Source organism: Rhinopithecus roxellana, chromosome 12 (genome assembly GCF_007565055.1).
Source record: "Rhinopithecus roxellana isolate Shanxi Qingling chromosome 12, ASM756505v1, whole genome shotgun sequence".
Taxonomy (NCBI): Eukaryota; Metazoa; Chordata; class Mammalia; order Primates; family Cercopithecidae; genus Rhinopithecus; species Rhinopithecus roxellana.
Window position 1 is genome coordinate 46,419,207 of NC_044560.1, and position 17,180 is coordinate 46,436,386.

Sequence of the window (17,180 nt, forward strand, 5' to 3'; positions counted from 1 at the left end):
GAAGAGGCAAACACACTCAGTATAACTTTTTTTTTTTTAATTTCCGTAGGTTTTTGGGAAACAGGTGGTATTTGGTTACATGAGTAAGTTTTTTTTGTTTTGTTTTGTTTTGTTTTGTTTTGTTAGAGACAGAGTCTCGCTGTGTTGCCCAAGCTGTAGTGCGGTGGCGCAATCTTGGCTCACTGTACCTTCTGCCTCCTGGATTCAAGCAATTCTTCTGCCTCAGACTCCTGAGTAGTTGGGATTACAGGTGCCCACCACCATGCGCAGCTAATTTTTTAAATTTTAGTAGGGACAGAGTTTCACCATGTTGGTCAGGCTGGTCTCGAACTCCTGACCTCGTGATCTGCCTGCCTCGGCCTCCCAAAGTGGAGTAAGTTCTTTAGTAGTGATTTGTGAGATTTTGGTGTACCCATCACCCGAGCAGTATACACTAAACCCAGTTGATAGTCTTTTATCCCTCATCCCAGTCTTTTATACCTCATCCCTTCCCACCCTTTCCCACCAAGTTCCCAAAGTCCATTGTATCATTGTTACGCCTTTGCATCCTCATAGCTTAGCTCCCACTTAATGAGTGAGAACATAACGATGTTTGGTTTTCTCATTCCTGAGTTACTTCACTTAGAATGAATAATCTCGAATCCCATACAGGTTGCTGCAAATGCCATTTACTCATTCCTTTTTATGGCTGAGTAATACTCCATCATATGTATACACCATAGCTTCTTTATTCATTGATTGGTGGGCATTTGGGCCAGTTCCACATTTTTGCTATTGCAAATTGTGCTGCTATAAACATGCATGTGCAAGTATCTTTTTCATGTAATGACTTCTTCTGAGTAGATACCCAGTAGTGGGATTGCTGGATCAAATAAATGGTAGTTCTACTTTTAGTTCTTTAAGGAATCTCCACACTGTTTTCCATAGAGGTCATACTAGTTCACATTCCCACCAACAGTGCAGAAGTATTCTCTTTTCACCACATCCACACCAGTAACCTTTTTTTTTTTTTTTTTTTTGATTATGGCCATTCTTGTGGGAGTAAGGTGGTATTGCATTGTGGTTTTGATTTGCATTTCCCTGATCATTAGTGATGTTGAGCATTTTTTCATATGTTGGCCATTTGTATATATTCTTTTGGGAATTGTCTGTTCATGTCCTTAGCCTACTTTTTGATGGAATTGTTTGTTTTTTTCTTGCTAATTTGTTTGAGTTCGTTGTAGATTCTGGATATTAGTCCTTTGTCAGAGGTATAGATTGTGAAGATTTTCTCCCACTCTGTGGGTTGTCTGTTTGCTGACTGTTCCTTTTGCCATACAAAAGCTCTTTAGTTTAATTAAGTCCTACCTATTTATCTTTGTTTTTATCGCATTTGCTTTTGAGTTCTTGGTCATGAAATCTTTGCCTAAACCAATGTCTAAAAGGGCTTTTTCTGAAGTTATCTTCTAGTATAGTTTCAGGTCTTAGATGGAAGTCCTTGATCCATCTTGAATGGATTTGTATAAGTTGGGAGATGAGGATCCAGTTTCATTCTCCTACATATGGCTTGCCAATTATCCCAGCATCATTTGTTGAATAGGGTGTCCTTTCCCCACTTTACGTTTTTGATTGCTTTGTCGAAGATCAGTTGGCTGTATTTGGGTTTATTTCTGGCTTCTCTATTCTGTTCCATTGGTCTGTGTGCCTATTTTTATACCAGTACCATGCTGTTTTGGTGACTATGGCCTTATAGTATAGTTTGAAATCTGGTAATGTGATTCCTCCAGATTTGTTCTTTTTTTGCTTAGTCTTGCTTTGGCTATGTGGGCTCTTTTTTGGTTCCATGTGAATTTTAGGATTGTTTTTTCTAGGTCTGTGAAGAATGATGGTGGTATTTTGATAGGAATTGCATTGAATTTGTAGTTTGCTTTTGGCAGTATGGTCATTTTCACAATATTGATTCTACCCATCCACGAACACGGGATGTGTTTCCATTTGTTAGTGTCGTCCGTGATTTAGTTCAGCAATGCTTTGTAGTTTTCCTTTTAGAGGTCTTTCACCTCCTTAGATAGGTATATTCCTAAGTTTTTTGAGGTTTTTTTTTTTTTTTTTTTGCAACTATTATAAAAGGGGTTGAGTTCTTGATTTGATTGTCAGCTTGGTTGCTGTTGGTGTATAACAGAGCTACTAATTAATGTATATTAATTTTGTATCCTCAAATTTTGCTGAATTTATTTATCAGTTATAGGAGCTTTTTGGAGGAGTCTTTAGGGTTTTCTAGGTATACAATTATATCATCAGCAAGCAGCAACAACTTGACTTCATCTTTACCGATTTGGATGCACTTTATTTCTTTCTCTTGTCTGATTGCTCTGGTTAGGACTTCCAGTACTATGTTGAGGAGAAGTGGTGAGAGTGAACATCCTTGTCTTGTTCCAGTTCTCAGAGGGAGTACTTTCACCTTTTCCCCATTCAGTATTATGTTGGCTGTGGATTTGTCATAGATGACTTTTATTACATTGAGGTATGTCCCTTGTATGCCAATTTTGCTGATGCTTTTAATCATAAAGGGGTGCTGAATTTTGTCAATTGCTTTTTCTGCATCTGTTGAGATGATCATGTGATTTTTAATTCTGTGTTTGTGGTGTGTCACATTTATTGACTCATGTATGTGAAACCATCCCTGCATCCCTGGCATGAAACCCACTTGATCATGGTGGACTATCTTTTTTTTTTTTTTTTTTTTTCTTGAGATGGAGTCTCACTCTGTCGCCCAGGCTGGAGTGCGTGGCCAGATCTCAGCTCACTGCAAGCTCCGCCTCCAGGGTTTACGCCATTCTCCTGCCTCAGCCTCCCGAGTAGCTGGGACTACCGGCGCCTGCCACCTCACCCGGCTAGTTTTTTGTATTTTTTAGTAGAGATGGGGTTTCACCAGGTTAGCCAGGATGGTCTCGATCTCCTGACCTTGTGATCCGCCCGTCTCAGCCTCCCAAAGTGCTGGGATTACAGGCTTGAGCCACCGTGCCCGGCCTGGACTATCTTTTTGATACACTGCTGGATTTGGTTAGCTAGAATTTTGTTAAAGATTTTTGCATCTATGTTTATCAGGGATATTGGTCTGTGGTTTTCTTTTTTTGTTATGTCCTTTCCTGGTTTTGGTATTAGGGTGCTACTGGCTTCTTAGAATGATTTAGGAACGATTATCTCTTTCTCTGTCTTGTAGAATAGTGTCAGCAGGATTGGTACCAATTCTTCTTTGAATGTCTGGTAGAATTCAGCTTTGAATCCATCTGTATGGATATCACAATTTCTGTCTGACATTTTTGCTTTTTCGTTTTTCTAAAAATGTTTCCATATGGTTCTTCCACCATTTGCCTTAGTTTCTGCACCCTTATCATAAAGAGTCCATATTGTAAAAGAAGTCAGAAGCAGTCTTAGGTTATTGAAACCCTTGTGCCAGATTGTCTCATGTCAATTTGTTTTCTGGCACTGCTGCTTCCATGTTTTCTGCTTTATTTTCTGGCAGTGGTTCAGAAGCACTCATCTCCATCAAGTCATCTTCTGTTAATTCCTCTGGTATAGTTTCTATTAGCTCTTGAATTTCTCCATGATCCATATCTTAAAACCCTTCACGTTCCACCTTTTAAGCCATATCTACAAGTGTTTCATGATTTCTTTGATTGGCCCTGTTGTAAATCCTGTGAAGTTATGCATAACCTCTGGACACAGTTTTCTCCAGCAGGAATTGATTGTCTTGGGCCTGATGGCTTTCTCTGTAAACAGTGGTGACATTTTCAGTGGTATAATCCTTCCAGACTTGTGATGTTCTCTCTATCAGAGTTCTCTTCCATAGCGCTGACACTCCTTTCTATTAATATAAAGTACCAGGTATAATGAGCCTTATAGGTCCTTATGACCTTAGATCTAGAAGCTGAATTAGAAATGTATTTTGTTGTTGTTGTTGTTAGTTTTTTTGTTTTGTTTTGTTTTGTTTTTTTGAGACAGAATCTTGCTCTGTCACCAAGGCTGGAGTGCAGTGACACAATCTCAGCTCACTGCAGTCCCCGCCTCCCGGGTTCAAGCGATTCTCAAGCCTCAGCCTCCTGAGTTGCTGGGATTATAGATGCCCACCTCCACACCTGGCTAATTTTTGTATATGGGGTTTTGCCATGTTGGTCAGGCTTGTCTCTAACTCCTGACCTCAGATGATCTACCCGCCTCGGCCTCCCAAAGTACTTGGATTACAGGCGTGAGCCACAGTGCCCGGCCTAGATGTTGTTTTTACAGGGGCAGGTAGACCACTTCAAGACCTTCGGTGTTAAACTCGGGGTTCTGGGTGGCCAGATGCAATGTCCAATATGAAAAGAACTTTAAAGGGCATTCCCTTAACTAATAAGATACTTCCTGACTTCATGGACAAAGCACCCATGGAGCCAATCCATAAAATGGGTTCTCATCTAGAACTTTTCATTGTTCAGCCAGAATACTGGCAGCTGGCTTTTACCTGTTCCCTTCAAGGTTCAGGGGTTAGCAGCTTTGTAAGTAAGGGCAGTCTTGATTATAAACCTGACTGTATTTGTACAAAACAGTAGAGTTAGCCTATCCCTTTTTGCCTTAAATCCTCGTGCGCACTTCTCTTTTTTACTAACAAATGTCCATTGTGGCTTTTTTTTTTCTAAATAGGGCACTTTTATCTGCATTAAAAATCTGTTCAGAAAAACAACCACCACCAAAAAAAAAAAACCTGTTCAGGCAAATATTCCCCCTCTTCAGTGATTTTTGTAATGGTATCTGGGAGCTTGTCTGCTGCCTCTTGGTTGGCAGAAGCTGCTGCTTGGTCAGTAGAAACTGCCTCTCCTGTCTCTTGGCATTTTAAAAAGTCAAACCTCTTTCTAAAATTATCAAACCATCCTTTGCTGGCATTGAATTCTCCAGTTTTAGATCCTTTACCTTCCCTTTGCCTTGTCTTGTAATGACTTCACTTTTTCTCACATCATTAGTCTACAGGTATACTTTCCTTACAGCAATCCTGTACCCACATAAAAGCTGCATTTTCAGTATGAGATAAAATGGTATTTCTAGGCCAGGTGCAATGGCTCACACCTGTAATTGCAGCACTTTGGGAGGCCAAGATGGGTGGATCATGAGGTCAGGAGTTCAAGACTAGCCTGGTCAAGATGCTGAAACCCCCATCTCTACTAAAAATACAAAAATTAGCCAGGTGTGGTGGCCCACACCTGTAATCCCAGCTACTCCAGAGGCTGAGGCAGGAAAATCGCTTGATACTGGGTGGCAGAGGTTGCAGTGAGCCGAGATCGTGCCACTGCACTGCAGCCTGGGTAACAGAGCAAGACTCCATCTCAAAAAAACAAACAAACAAACAACAACAACAAAAAAAAACGGTATTTCACAAAAAGTGCAAGGTTTTCATGCCTACTGGCTTACAAATTTCCTTTTCCTTTTCTTTTTTTTACAGTGGTCTTTACACTGGATTCATATGTCTTGAGATGGTGGGCAACTAACTGTAGCTGCAGATCTCAATCTATAATACCAAGCAATTCACCTCTTTCCTGTAATGTCATAACTTTTCTCTGCTTCTTGGAAGCACTTCCAACATCACTAGTGGCACTTCATGTAGGCCCCATGGATTATTCAAAGTTTATGGTTGCACTAAACACAATAAAAAATACACAAGAACTATGAGAAATCACTCTTTACTGTGAGATATAATTTACTGAAGCAACAACTGCTCACCTGGAGATGAGTAGCATCACGTGGCATTTTAAGCAGATACATTTGAGCTCATCACAGTAGCAACAAGAGGTGGCTACAAAATTATGGCAGTAGTGCAGTATGTACTGCAGTTTTTTTCAGTTGTGACTTAATAATGTATCTTTACATTTGTTTACATTTTTCTCTACTACAAATGGTGCCATGCAAGGTTTCTTTATGTGGGTAAGTTTTGTATATATTTTATGGTAGTAAATAATAAAATAGGCTAGTATCTTCATATGCTTTATGCATTCATGACATCTTTTTAAAATTTTTCTCAGCTACACAATTTGTCTTCAAGGTGTTTCACAAATCTCCAAAGAATTATATTCATTGGAAAAAATCCACATATAAGCAGACTTTCACAGTTGCAAACTATGTTGTTAAATGGTCAGCTGTATTAACAGTGCCAACAGTGCACATTTACTAGTCCCAATACACCTTGCATTTAAATAGGATTTTTTTTTTTTTTTTTTTTTTTTTGGTCAGTGTGTTTGTTTTTGTTTTTGTTTGTGGGGATGGATTTTCCCTCTGTCAGCCAGGCTGGAATGCAGTGGCATGATCTTGGCTCACCGCAACCTCTGCCTCCCAGGCTCAAGCGATTCTCCTTCGTTAGCCTCCTGAGTAGCTGGGATTATAGGCACGCACCACTACGCCCAGCTAATTTTTGTATTTTTAGTAGAGATGGGGTTTCACCATGTTGGCCAGGCTGGTCTCGAACTCCTGACCTCAGGTGATCCACTTGCCTCAGCCTCCTGAAGTGCTGGGATTGCAGGCATGAGGCACTGCACCCAGCCAATACAAGCAAATTGAGGCACCATTTAAAACAGACTGACGGCCGGGCATGGTGGCTCAGGCCTGTAACACCAGCACTTTGGGAGGCCGAGGCGGGTGGATCACCTGAGGTCAGGAGTTCAAGACCAGCCTTGCCAACATGGCAAAACCCCATCTCTACTAAAAATACAAAAATGAGCCGGGTGTGGTGACATGTGCCTGTAATCCTAGCTACTTGGGAGGCTGAGGCAGGAGACTCCCTTGGACCCGGGAGGCAGAGATTGCAGTGTGCCGAGATCACACCACTGTACTCCAGACTGGGTGACAGAGTGAGACTCCAGCTAAAAAAAAAAAATTGCTTTTATTACTAAAAACAGTAAGCACTTTTCCATATGTTTACTTTTTGTTTTGGAGTTTTGTTTTTTAAAACGTTTTTCATTAAATCTTGAATAGATTGAAAATAATATTTATAACATTTGCTATTAAAGAATAGAAAGAAAAAAGTCATGTGTCTACCACCCAGCCTAAGAAACCAAGTATGGGCCAGGCACGGTGGCTCATGCCTGTAATCCCAGCACTCTGGGAGGCCGACGAGGGCGAATCACGAGGTCAGGAGATCGAGACCATCCTGGCTAGCATGGTGAAACCCCATCTCTACTAAAAATAGAAAAACTTAGCCGAGCATAGTGGCAGGCGCCTGTAGTCCCAGCTACTCGGGAGGCTGAGACAGGAGAATGGCGTGAACCTGGGAGGCAGAGCTTGCAGTGAGCCGAGATCGCGCCACTGCACTCCAGCACTCCAGCCTGGGCGAAGAGCAAGACTCTGTCTGAAAAAAAAAAAAAAAAAAACACAAATATGACCATGACTTTGAGATCCCCTCCCTATGTATATTTCTCTGATACCATTTCCCTCCGTTCCTTCAGGAGTAACCAGTATCCTGAATTTCATATTTATCATTTCCTTTCTTGTCTTTATAGTTCTATCATAAATGGTTCCCTAAATAACATATTTTGTTTTGCATTTTTTTAACTTTAACAGTGTATACAATGTTTTGTGACTTGCTGTTTTCAGTGTTTGTGAGATATATCTATAGTAAATGTTGCTTTAATTTATTTTACATATTCCATTTTATGAATATGCCATGATTTATGCATTCTTCTGTTGATGGATATTTTGGTTGTTTCCTGTTTTGTTTTTAGTTACAAAGAGTGCTACTCAAATATCCCTCCTATTTCTGGACGTACATGTACAAGAGATTTTCTAGAGCTTAAAATTAAGAATAATGTTGAGCCGGGCGCGGTGGCTCAAGCCTGTAATCCCAGCACTTTGGGAGGCCGAGACCATCCTGGCGAACACGGTGAAACCCCCTCTCTACTAAAAAAAAATACAAAAATCTAGCCGGGCGAGGTGGCGGGTGCCTGTAGTCCCAGCTACTCGGGAGGCTGAGGCAGGAGAATGGCGTAAACCCGGGAGGCGGAGCTTGCAGTGAGCTGAGATCCGGCCACTGCACTCCAGCCCGGGTGACAGAGCAAGACTCCGTCTCAAAAAAAAAAAAAAAGAATAATGTTGTTGGGCTGGGCGCAGTGGCTCAAGCCTGTAATCCCAGCACTTTGGGAGGCCGAGACGGGCGGATCACGAGGTCAGGAGATCGAGACCATCCTGGCTAACACGGTGAAACCCCGTCTCTACTAAAAAAAAAAATACAAAAAAAAAAAAAAAAGCTAGCCGGGCGAGGTGGCGGGCGCCTGTAGTCCCAGTTACTCGGGAGGCTGAGGCAGGAGAATGGCGTCAACCCGGGAGGCGGAGCTTGCAGTGAGCTGAGATCCGGCCACTGCACTCCAGCCTGGGTGACAGAGCGAGACTCCGTCTCAGAAAAAAAAAAAAAAAAAGAATAATGTTGTTGGTTCATAGGTTCATCCTCAATCAGACGATGCCACAATTTTTTCAAAAGTGTGTAAACCAAATTTACATTCCCATTAGTAGCATTTGATTTCCTATTACTATATATCCTCACCAATACTTGATATTATCTAACATTGTAACTTTTACCAACTAGTGGATGTGAAATGATAGGTAGTCGTGGATTAAATTTGCATTTCCCTGATTACCAAAGAGGTTGAATATCTGTTCATGTGTCTGTTAGCCATTTCTCTTCCCTCCTCTGTAAAGTTATATATTCAAGTCTTTTGCCATTTTCCTATTGGATTCTTTTCCTTACTGATTTCTAAGGGTATTTGTGTGTTCTGGATGCTTTATCATTTGTTAATATCACAAATATCTCCTCTGAATTTGAGACTTGTCATTTTTCTCCTACAAACATAAGTTCTTAAATTGAATGTAGTTAAATGATTCAATCTTTTCCTTTATCAGTATATGTTAAACAAAGAGTGGGAGAGGCAAAAAAAAAAAAAAAAAAAAGCTTTTTTTACTTTAAAAAAGATGTGCCTGCAAGAGCCGGGTGCTGTGGTGAGTGCCTGTAGTCCCAGCTACACAGGAGGCCGAAGTAAAATGATGGCTTGAGGCCAGAAGTTCAAGTCTACATAGTGAGACTCTCTCTCTTAAAAAAAAAAAAAAAAATCCATTTGCAATTGATTTTTGTGTGTGGTTCAAGGTAAGGATCAGTTTGATTTTTGTCCATACTGATAACAGATAATGATCTCAGTGCCATTTGTTGAATATGTTATGAGATATGGTTTAGGTTTTTTTCTCCCCCTTAAGGATATCCAGTTGACTCATAACCATGTATTTAAAAAGCAGACTTTCACAGGTTTGTGGTGAAATCTGGTTTGCAGTGTCATCACTATTACACATTTCTTTCTTTCTGGTTTGCGGTGTCATCACTATTATAAATTAAGCACCCATGTTTATGTGCATATTTTTATGGGATCTTTATTCTCCTACAGTAGTCTATTTATCTCTCTTTCAGCTAATGTCATGCTCTCTATGGCAACTACTGCCACTTTATAATAAGCTTTGCCATGTAGCAGGGCTCTCAACCTTGTTTTGTTGAAGGACTGTTTTTGGCTGTTTTCATTTTTATATAAATTTTAAATTTTGGAATCAATTTGTCATTCCATACACCCACAAAATAACCTGAATTTATAGATCAGTTGGAAGAGAATTGACATCAGTCCATGAATATGGTATATTCTTCCATTTACTTAGGTCTTTTAAGTGTTTTCTTAATACTATTTAAATTTTTTGTGTAGAGGTCTTGTACATTTTAAAATTTATTCTTTAGTATGTAATGCTTTTATTATTTTATTAATTTTTTTTTTTTTTTTTGAGACGAATTTTGCTCTTGTTGCCCAGGCTGGAGTGCAATGGCGCGATCTCAGCTCACAGCAACCTCCACCTCCCAGGTTCAAGCAATTCTACCTCAGCCTTCCAAGTAGCTGGGATTACAGGCATGTGCCACCACTCCTGGCCAATTTTGTATTTTTAGTAGAGATGCAGTTTCTCCATCTTGGTCAGGCTGGTCTCAAACTCCTGACCTCAGGTGATCTGCCCACCTCAGCCTCCCAAGGTGTTGGGATTTCCACTACTTTGTAGTGACAGGGTCTCACTATGTTGCCCAGGCTGGTCTCTCACTCCTGGGCTCCAACAGTCCTCTGGTCTCAGCCTGCCAAAGTGCTGGGATTGCAGGTGTGAGCCTCTGTGCCCAGGAGTGAGAGACCAGCTGCGTTGACTTTATATATTACTTTTACATGAGAATTTTACCAGACTTTATATATTACTTTTACATGAGAATTTTACCAGATTTATTAATTCTAATAATTTATCCGTAGAATCTTTTTCTTGTCTTATAATGATAATTAGGACGTCCAGTACTGTGTTGACTAGGAATAGAGAGGACATCATTTTCTTGTTCCTTCTCTAAAAGGGTTTTCACTGAGTGTTTGCTACAGGTTTTTTGTAGATTTTTAATTAGGTTAAAGGACTACCCACCTATTTGTAGTTATGCAGAGTTTTTAATATGACAGGTTTTACAAGTTTGTTATCAAGTGCTTTTATTCTGCATCTCCTTTAATCTTTTAATCTAAAAACTTAGTGATTTTATAACCCAACTTTTCTTTTATTCCAGGGATTAAAAAACGTGGTCAGTGTGATACCTTATGCCTATAAATCCCAGCACTTTGGGAGGCTGAGGCAGGCAGATCGCTTGAGCTCAGAAGTTTGAGACCAGCCTGGGCAACATGACAAAACCCTATCTCTGCTCAAACTACAGAAATTAGCTGGGCATGATGGTGCATGTCTGTAGTCTCAGCTAACTAGGAGGCTAAGGTGGGAGGATCCCTTGAGCCCAGGAGATCAAAGCTGCAGTGAGCTGAGATTGCGCCACTGCACTTCAGCCTGGGCAAAAGAGCAAGACCGTGTCTCAAAAAAAATTCACGTCTGTAATGCCAGCACTTTGGGAGGCCGAGGCAGGCAGATCACGAGGTCAGGAGATCAAGGACCATCCTGGCTAACACGGTGAAACCCTGTCTCTACTAAAAATACAAAAAAATTAGCCAGGTGTGGCAGCATGCGCCTGTAGTCCCACCTGCTGGGGAGGCTGAGGCAGGAGAATGGCGTGAACCCGGGGCCGAGATCACGCCACTGCACTCCAGCCGGGGTGACAGAGCAAGACTCCATCTCAAATAAATAAATAAATAAATAAAAATAAAAATAATTGGGGGGGTGTGTGTTCAATACACTGGCACAAGTTTCCAACTAAAATTGTCCAGTAGTATGCCTTCTGTGGATACCAAATTCGAAGACGAGCTTAATATGTTATATAAAATGGTGTATTTGTATATAACCTATGTACATCCTCCTGTATACTTTAAATCATTTTTAGACTACTTAAAATACCTAATATATAATGTAAATAGTTAATACTGTATTGTTTAGGAAATAATGACAAGATAAAAGTCTGTACATGTTCAACACAGTTTTTTAAAATTATTATTTCAATCCATGGTTGGTCTAATTCATGCATGCAGAACCCACAGATAGGGAGGGCCAACTGCGTTTTGTTTGGAAGTTCTGCAATTATTTTTATAGGTGAGGTTGGATTACAGTGTTTTTCTTATAGTCTCCCGTAGGTTTTGGTATCCCAGCCTTGAAATATGAGTTGGGAACTCCCCTCAAGAATAGTTCTTTTCCCCTATACTCTGGAATCGTTTTTTTATATACTCTGGAATAATGTTGTTACATTCGGGTTATTGGTCCCTAGAATGTTTAGTAGAATTTAGTGTTTTCTTTGTAGATAGATTTGTGACAGTTGTTTCAATTTATTTTAAGATTGTTGACATTTGCTTCATTGTGTTTTGCTAAAATATTAATCTAGATTAACAGATTATTAATAATTTAGCAAAAAATCTACATTAATCTATTAATATCAATTAATATAAATTCAGGGGGCTTTTTTTGTATTAAATTGTACAGTTTATTGGCTGGCCGTGGCGGCTCACTGCCTGTAATTCCAACACTTTTGATGGCTGAGGTAGGCAGATCACTTGAGGCCAGAAGTTCAAGACCTGCTTGGCCAAGATGGAGAAAATCCGTCTCTACTAAATATACAAAAACTAGCTGGGTGTGGTGACATGAGCCTGTTGTCCCAGCTACTCAGGTGGCTAAGTACAAGAATCACTTGAACCCAGGAGGCAGAAGTTGGAGTGAGCAGAGATCATGCTACTGCACTTCAGCCTGGGTGACAGAGCAGCCACTCTTGTCTCAAAAAAAAAAAAAAAAAAAAAAAAGTACATTATATTCTCTGTGCCTTTTAAAACTTCTGCTGTATTTAACTTTATGTTACATTTTAAATTTCTGTTAGGGGATATTTGACCTTTTTCATTTAATCTTGCCAGAGCTTAGACTGTTTTTTTTTTTTTTTTTAAGTTTTTTCAAAGAACCAACTTTTGCAATTTTTGATACTCTAATATATTTTAAAATTTTATTTCCTTCCTAATACTTTAAGTTGCTTAGCTCTTCAGTTTTAGACTTCTAATATAAGCATTTGAGGCTTATACTAAGCATCACTTTAGTTGCATTCCACAAATATATAGAAATATATTATTTGTAAATATCCTTTCCTTCATTGTCAGGGTCCAGATACTTCTCTCAAATATTTGAATAACTTGGATAAAGGACTGTCATCAAAATCTATTCATTTGGCCGGGCACGGTGGCTCACACCTGTAATCCTAGCACTTAGGGAGGCCAAGGCAGGTGGATCATGAGGTCAGGAGTTGAGACCACCTTGGCTAAGATGATGAAACCCTGTTTCCACTAAAAATAAGGAACATTAGCCAGGTGTGGTGACGGGTGCCTGTAATCCCTGTTACTCAGGAGGTTGAGGTAGGAGAATCACTTGAACCCGGGAGGCAGAGGTTGCAGTGAGCCAAGATCGTGCCACTGTACTGCAGCCTGGGCTACAGAGTGAGACTCCATCTCAAAAAAAAAAAAAAATCTATTCAGTTAAGAAATATTTGAACACAGGCAAAGCACTGTGCCAGATGACATTGGTGCCACATAAATGAGGATGATTACATCCCTGAAAGAGCTTCTAGTCAAGTGGTGGTGTGAAAAAAATGCCTTCAGATAATTTTCAATTTAATGATACTGGAAGTAAATGTTTAATAGATTTTAAAAGAACTCAGTTGATTATCTGTTCCCTGCCTTAAACCTAAAACAAAAGATGATTATTTAACATTCAGCTAAAAAACTAAATGTCCTCATCATGGCAAATACACACACACACACACACACACGTTTGTTTGAGACAGTCCCACTCTGTTGCCCAGGCTGGAGTGCAGTTGTGCAATCTTGGCACACTCACACACGTTTGAGACAGTCCCACTATGTTGCCCAGGCTGGAGTGCAGTGGTACAATCTCAGCGCGCGCGCGCGCACGCACACACACACACACACACACACACACACACACACACACACACACACACAGTTTGAGAGAGTCCCACTCTGTTGCCCAGGCTGGAGTGCAGTGGTACAATCTCAGCTCACTGTACTCTCCACTTCCTGGGCTCAAGCGTCCTCCCACCTCAGCCTCATAAATAGCTGGGACTACAAGAGTGCACTACCATGCCTGGCTAAGTTTTGCATTTTTTTGTAGAGGCGAGGTTTTGCCATGTTGTCCAGGTTGGTCTCAGAACTCCTGGGCTTAAGTGGTCCTCCTGCCTTGACCTCCCAAAGTGCTGGGATTACAGCCGCGAGCCACCATGCCTGGCCTATATTTTGTGTGTGTGTGTGTGTGTGTGTGTGTGTGTGTGTATTAGGCCCACATATGTATGTTGTGTGTCATTAAGCCCACATATATATGTGTATGTGTATGGCATTAAACACACAAACTATGCCAGAAGTAATTTCTTGATAACATCCTGTTTTTCCTAGGTGTGAAGATGCCTTAAGAAAAAATAAGAGCTTAATTGGGCCAGATCAAAAGGAGTATCAAAGGGAACTGGAGAGAAATTATCATCGCCTTAAAGAGGCCCTACAGCCACTGATCAACAGAAAGATCCCTCAGTTATACAAGGCAGTATTGCCTGTCACCTGCCACAGGTATGCTTATTTTTAAGTGGTTTTAGATATTCTTTCCTCTGAAACCTAACATGTTCAACTAGTATAAGTCTTTTTACAGCTTGAGCATCTGTTATCCAAAAAGCTTGGGACCAGAAGTGTTTGCGGTTTCAGATTTTGGAATATTCGTGTTACACTTACTGGTTGAGTATCCCTAATCCAAAAATCTGAAATGCTCCAGTGAGCATTTCCTTTGAGCATCATGTCAGTGCTTAAAAAGTTTCTGATATTGGAACATTTCAGAATTTTGGATTAGGGATATTCAACCTGTATCATCTACAATCATTCTACAAGGTAAATAACTTGAGAATCAAAAAGTTGGTACTCATATTAACCGGGACACCACACGAAGTCCTGTCATTAACTTGGATTTTTCTACAACTAAATCCTAGTTGTTATTTAAGCAGATAATTTTTTTAGATTTCTTCTCTGTATAATGAGACAGAACTTAAAGAGGCTATTGTGGAGATTAAATGACATTACAGATGTGAAGTTCCTAGGACAGTGCCTGACATTTCATTTTATAGCACCGGAATTCTGGAAAGGACACAACTGCAAACTTTCTTGCATTGTGAAGTCAAATTTACATACAAGTATTGAAGATGGTTTCCTCTCAAAATTACCAATGGGAAACATACTAGTCTTCTCCACTTTTGGTTTCCCCTTCAGTCTTTTTGGAAGTTTTTCCTTCTTGCTGCTTCCACTCCCCCTCTCCCAGTCTTAAGCCCACCAGGTCAGAGATCCCAGAGAGCCAGGGTGCTGGGTCCCTGAGATAGGCCTAATCCTCATCTCAGTTCCTTCAGATCTCCATGGAAATTCCTTTCCATGGAAAGACTGTATTCTTCCTGACCAAAACTTTGCCTTACAATATCCGAGTTTTGCCTTCCTCTGTGATCTACTTTTTGGCCAATCCTCCAAGCTTTAGTTCTTAATATTTGTAGGCAGTTTTGTGGAATTTAGAAAAAAACTTTTTCTTGATGAACAGTATCTAGCTTTCAAGACTGCTGTTTCCCTTCAAAGTAAGCTTTGAGATTTGAAGCCAGTGTGATTGATCTTTGTACTTGGCCTTTTCCTTTCCTGGAGATATTAAGCCTCATGGCTTAACCTTAATGGCTGGAAGGATAAGCAAAAGAAACCAACTGATAATAGAAAATATGTTAAGAGTATTCCAAGAGTATTTTTCCCTTCACTCTTTATTAGAATTTAAGTTTTAAATTTTTCTTTAGCGTTTGAATTTTTAATTTTGCTGGTTTACAAAATCAGGAATATTTGCAGTAGGGATCCTGGACCCATGAGAGGGGAGTCCCTAAGACCCTTTCAGGAATTTCCCTAAGTCAAAACTAATTTCATATTAATGCCAAATATTAGCCTTTTCTCACTTATTCTCTTGTGAGGGTACAGTGGAGATTTCTACAGATTGAGATGTGACATTGGAAAAGATTGACTATAGAGGCAGATGTGAGACCATAGGCATTAAGCCACACTCTTACATGAGTACCACTCTTCTAAAGCTTCTTGCAAATCATTAATAAGCAATGCTATTTATAGTATACATGTAATGGGTTATTTTAATAATAACTTAAGATGTTCTTAGTTTTAATTTCTAATATGATAAACATCCATATATAGCCCACATAAAAGATTCCTGGGTTCTCAATAATTTTGAAGAGTGTAAAAAGGACCTGAGACAAAGTTTGAGAACAGCTGGTTTGAGACTTAAAATTTAATAAACACCTGCCTTTTGCCATGTAAAAACCCCAAATCTTTTCCTGAAATCTCTCCCATTATCCCTTAAGTCCTTGTCTTGTTTATTACAATATCTGCAGCATCAACTGGACAAAAGAATACAAAAGACCAGTAAGTGGTGACTGTAATACACTCTATAGCTAAATCTGTAAGCCAAAATATGTAAGGCAGAGTATGTAGGATGAGTATCCAACTTGGAAGTTAGCAAGAAATGGTGGCAAAACTTTGAGGTAACTGGCAGAAAAAAGCATGTAAGACATTTGAAAGGTATATGCAAAAATTGTTTTCTTGTAACTATGTCCTCTCACTTTTTTCCCCAGAGATTCCTTCAGTCGAATGAGCCTTCGCAAAATGGATCTCTAAACTGAATGCACTTGTTTTGTTCATCTGCAAAGAGCCATGTATTCAACATCGAGTTTGAAAAGATCTATTGGAAAACAACATGGAATGGAATTCTGGAAATTATTATTCATTGAAGAATGCAGTGGCCAAGAAAATATCACATGTAGATTGTTAACGCTTGAGAATCATGGCTATGGTTTCTTAATGTTCTGGTAACAAGCTGTTGTCTTTTAAGACATTTTAATGACTCAAAGGTACACTATACATTTACCATTATTTATACCATAGCTAACGTTAAATGTATTTACTTTAAGTTCGTATTTTTTAATTTATATTACCATTTATAGATTCATTTTGGAACCATTTTAAATGTAGTAATGCTTATTTTAAAGGTACTATTAAATATGTGAATGTTTACACTAGTTTTACTGAGTGGGACTTCAAAATTTTTATTTATTGACAACTGCAGAGAACAACTAAAGGGTTGACTCAAGAACTAGTTCCAAACCTAGCAAAATAAAAATCATAGATAGCCCCAAATTTGAGTTTGGTAACTGTTTCAAAGTTATTTTCCATTTACATTCCCAAAAAAGGAATTTAGAACTACAGAACTTTACTTAGTAAAACCTTTGTGTAAAATAATTTAAATACTGGGATAACTAATACCAGTGACAACAGCTTGACTTTACGATTAAATCTTATTATACCAATGATAGTAGTATGAACTTCATGATTCTTGGCAACTAAAATGAATGATTCCTCTGTTTCAAATTAAAGCCAGCCATCAGTTTTTGACGATGTAAACCAGTAAATTAGAATCTGCTTAAAGCTATCTTGTAGTACCATGAAGGTAACACAGCTGGGGTTTGAGAGAAATCACATATTTTCTAACACTTGTAGAGTTTAGAAGCTTATAAAAGTAATATTAGGTGCTTTAATTCATCTAAAATTATATGAAAAAGTCATACAGAAAAAAAATTTGAGAAG

General features: G+C 39.3%; 1 protein-coding gene across 3 annotated transcripts in view; it reads left to right on the forward strand.

The window, feature by feature from the left end:
- Positions 1-16,903, forward strand: part of DOCK7 (dedicator of cytokinesis 7) — a 233,854-nt gene extending 216,951 nt beyond the window's left edge. For 2 of the 3 annotated variants that reach the window (XM_010370685.2, XM_010370687.2), the window contains 2 exons: positions 13,920-14,087; positions 16,172-16,903. In XM_010370685.2, coding sequence (XP_010368987.1) covers positions 13,920-14,087; positions 16,172-16,214 — 211 coding nt within the window. In that variant the 3' untranslated portion in view covers positions 16,215-16,903. The remainder of the gene's footprint in view (positions 1-13,919; positions 14,088-16,171) is intronic. The other variant, XM_030912971.1, reaches the window with a different exon arrangement.
- The last annotated feature ends 277 nt before the right edge of the window (positions 16,904-17,180 follow it).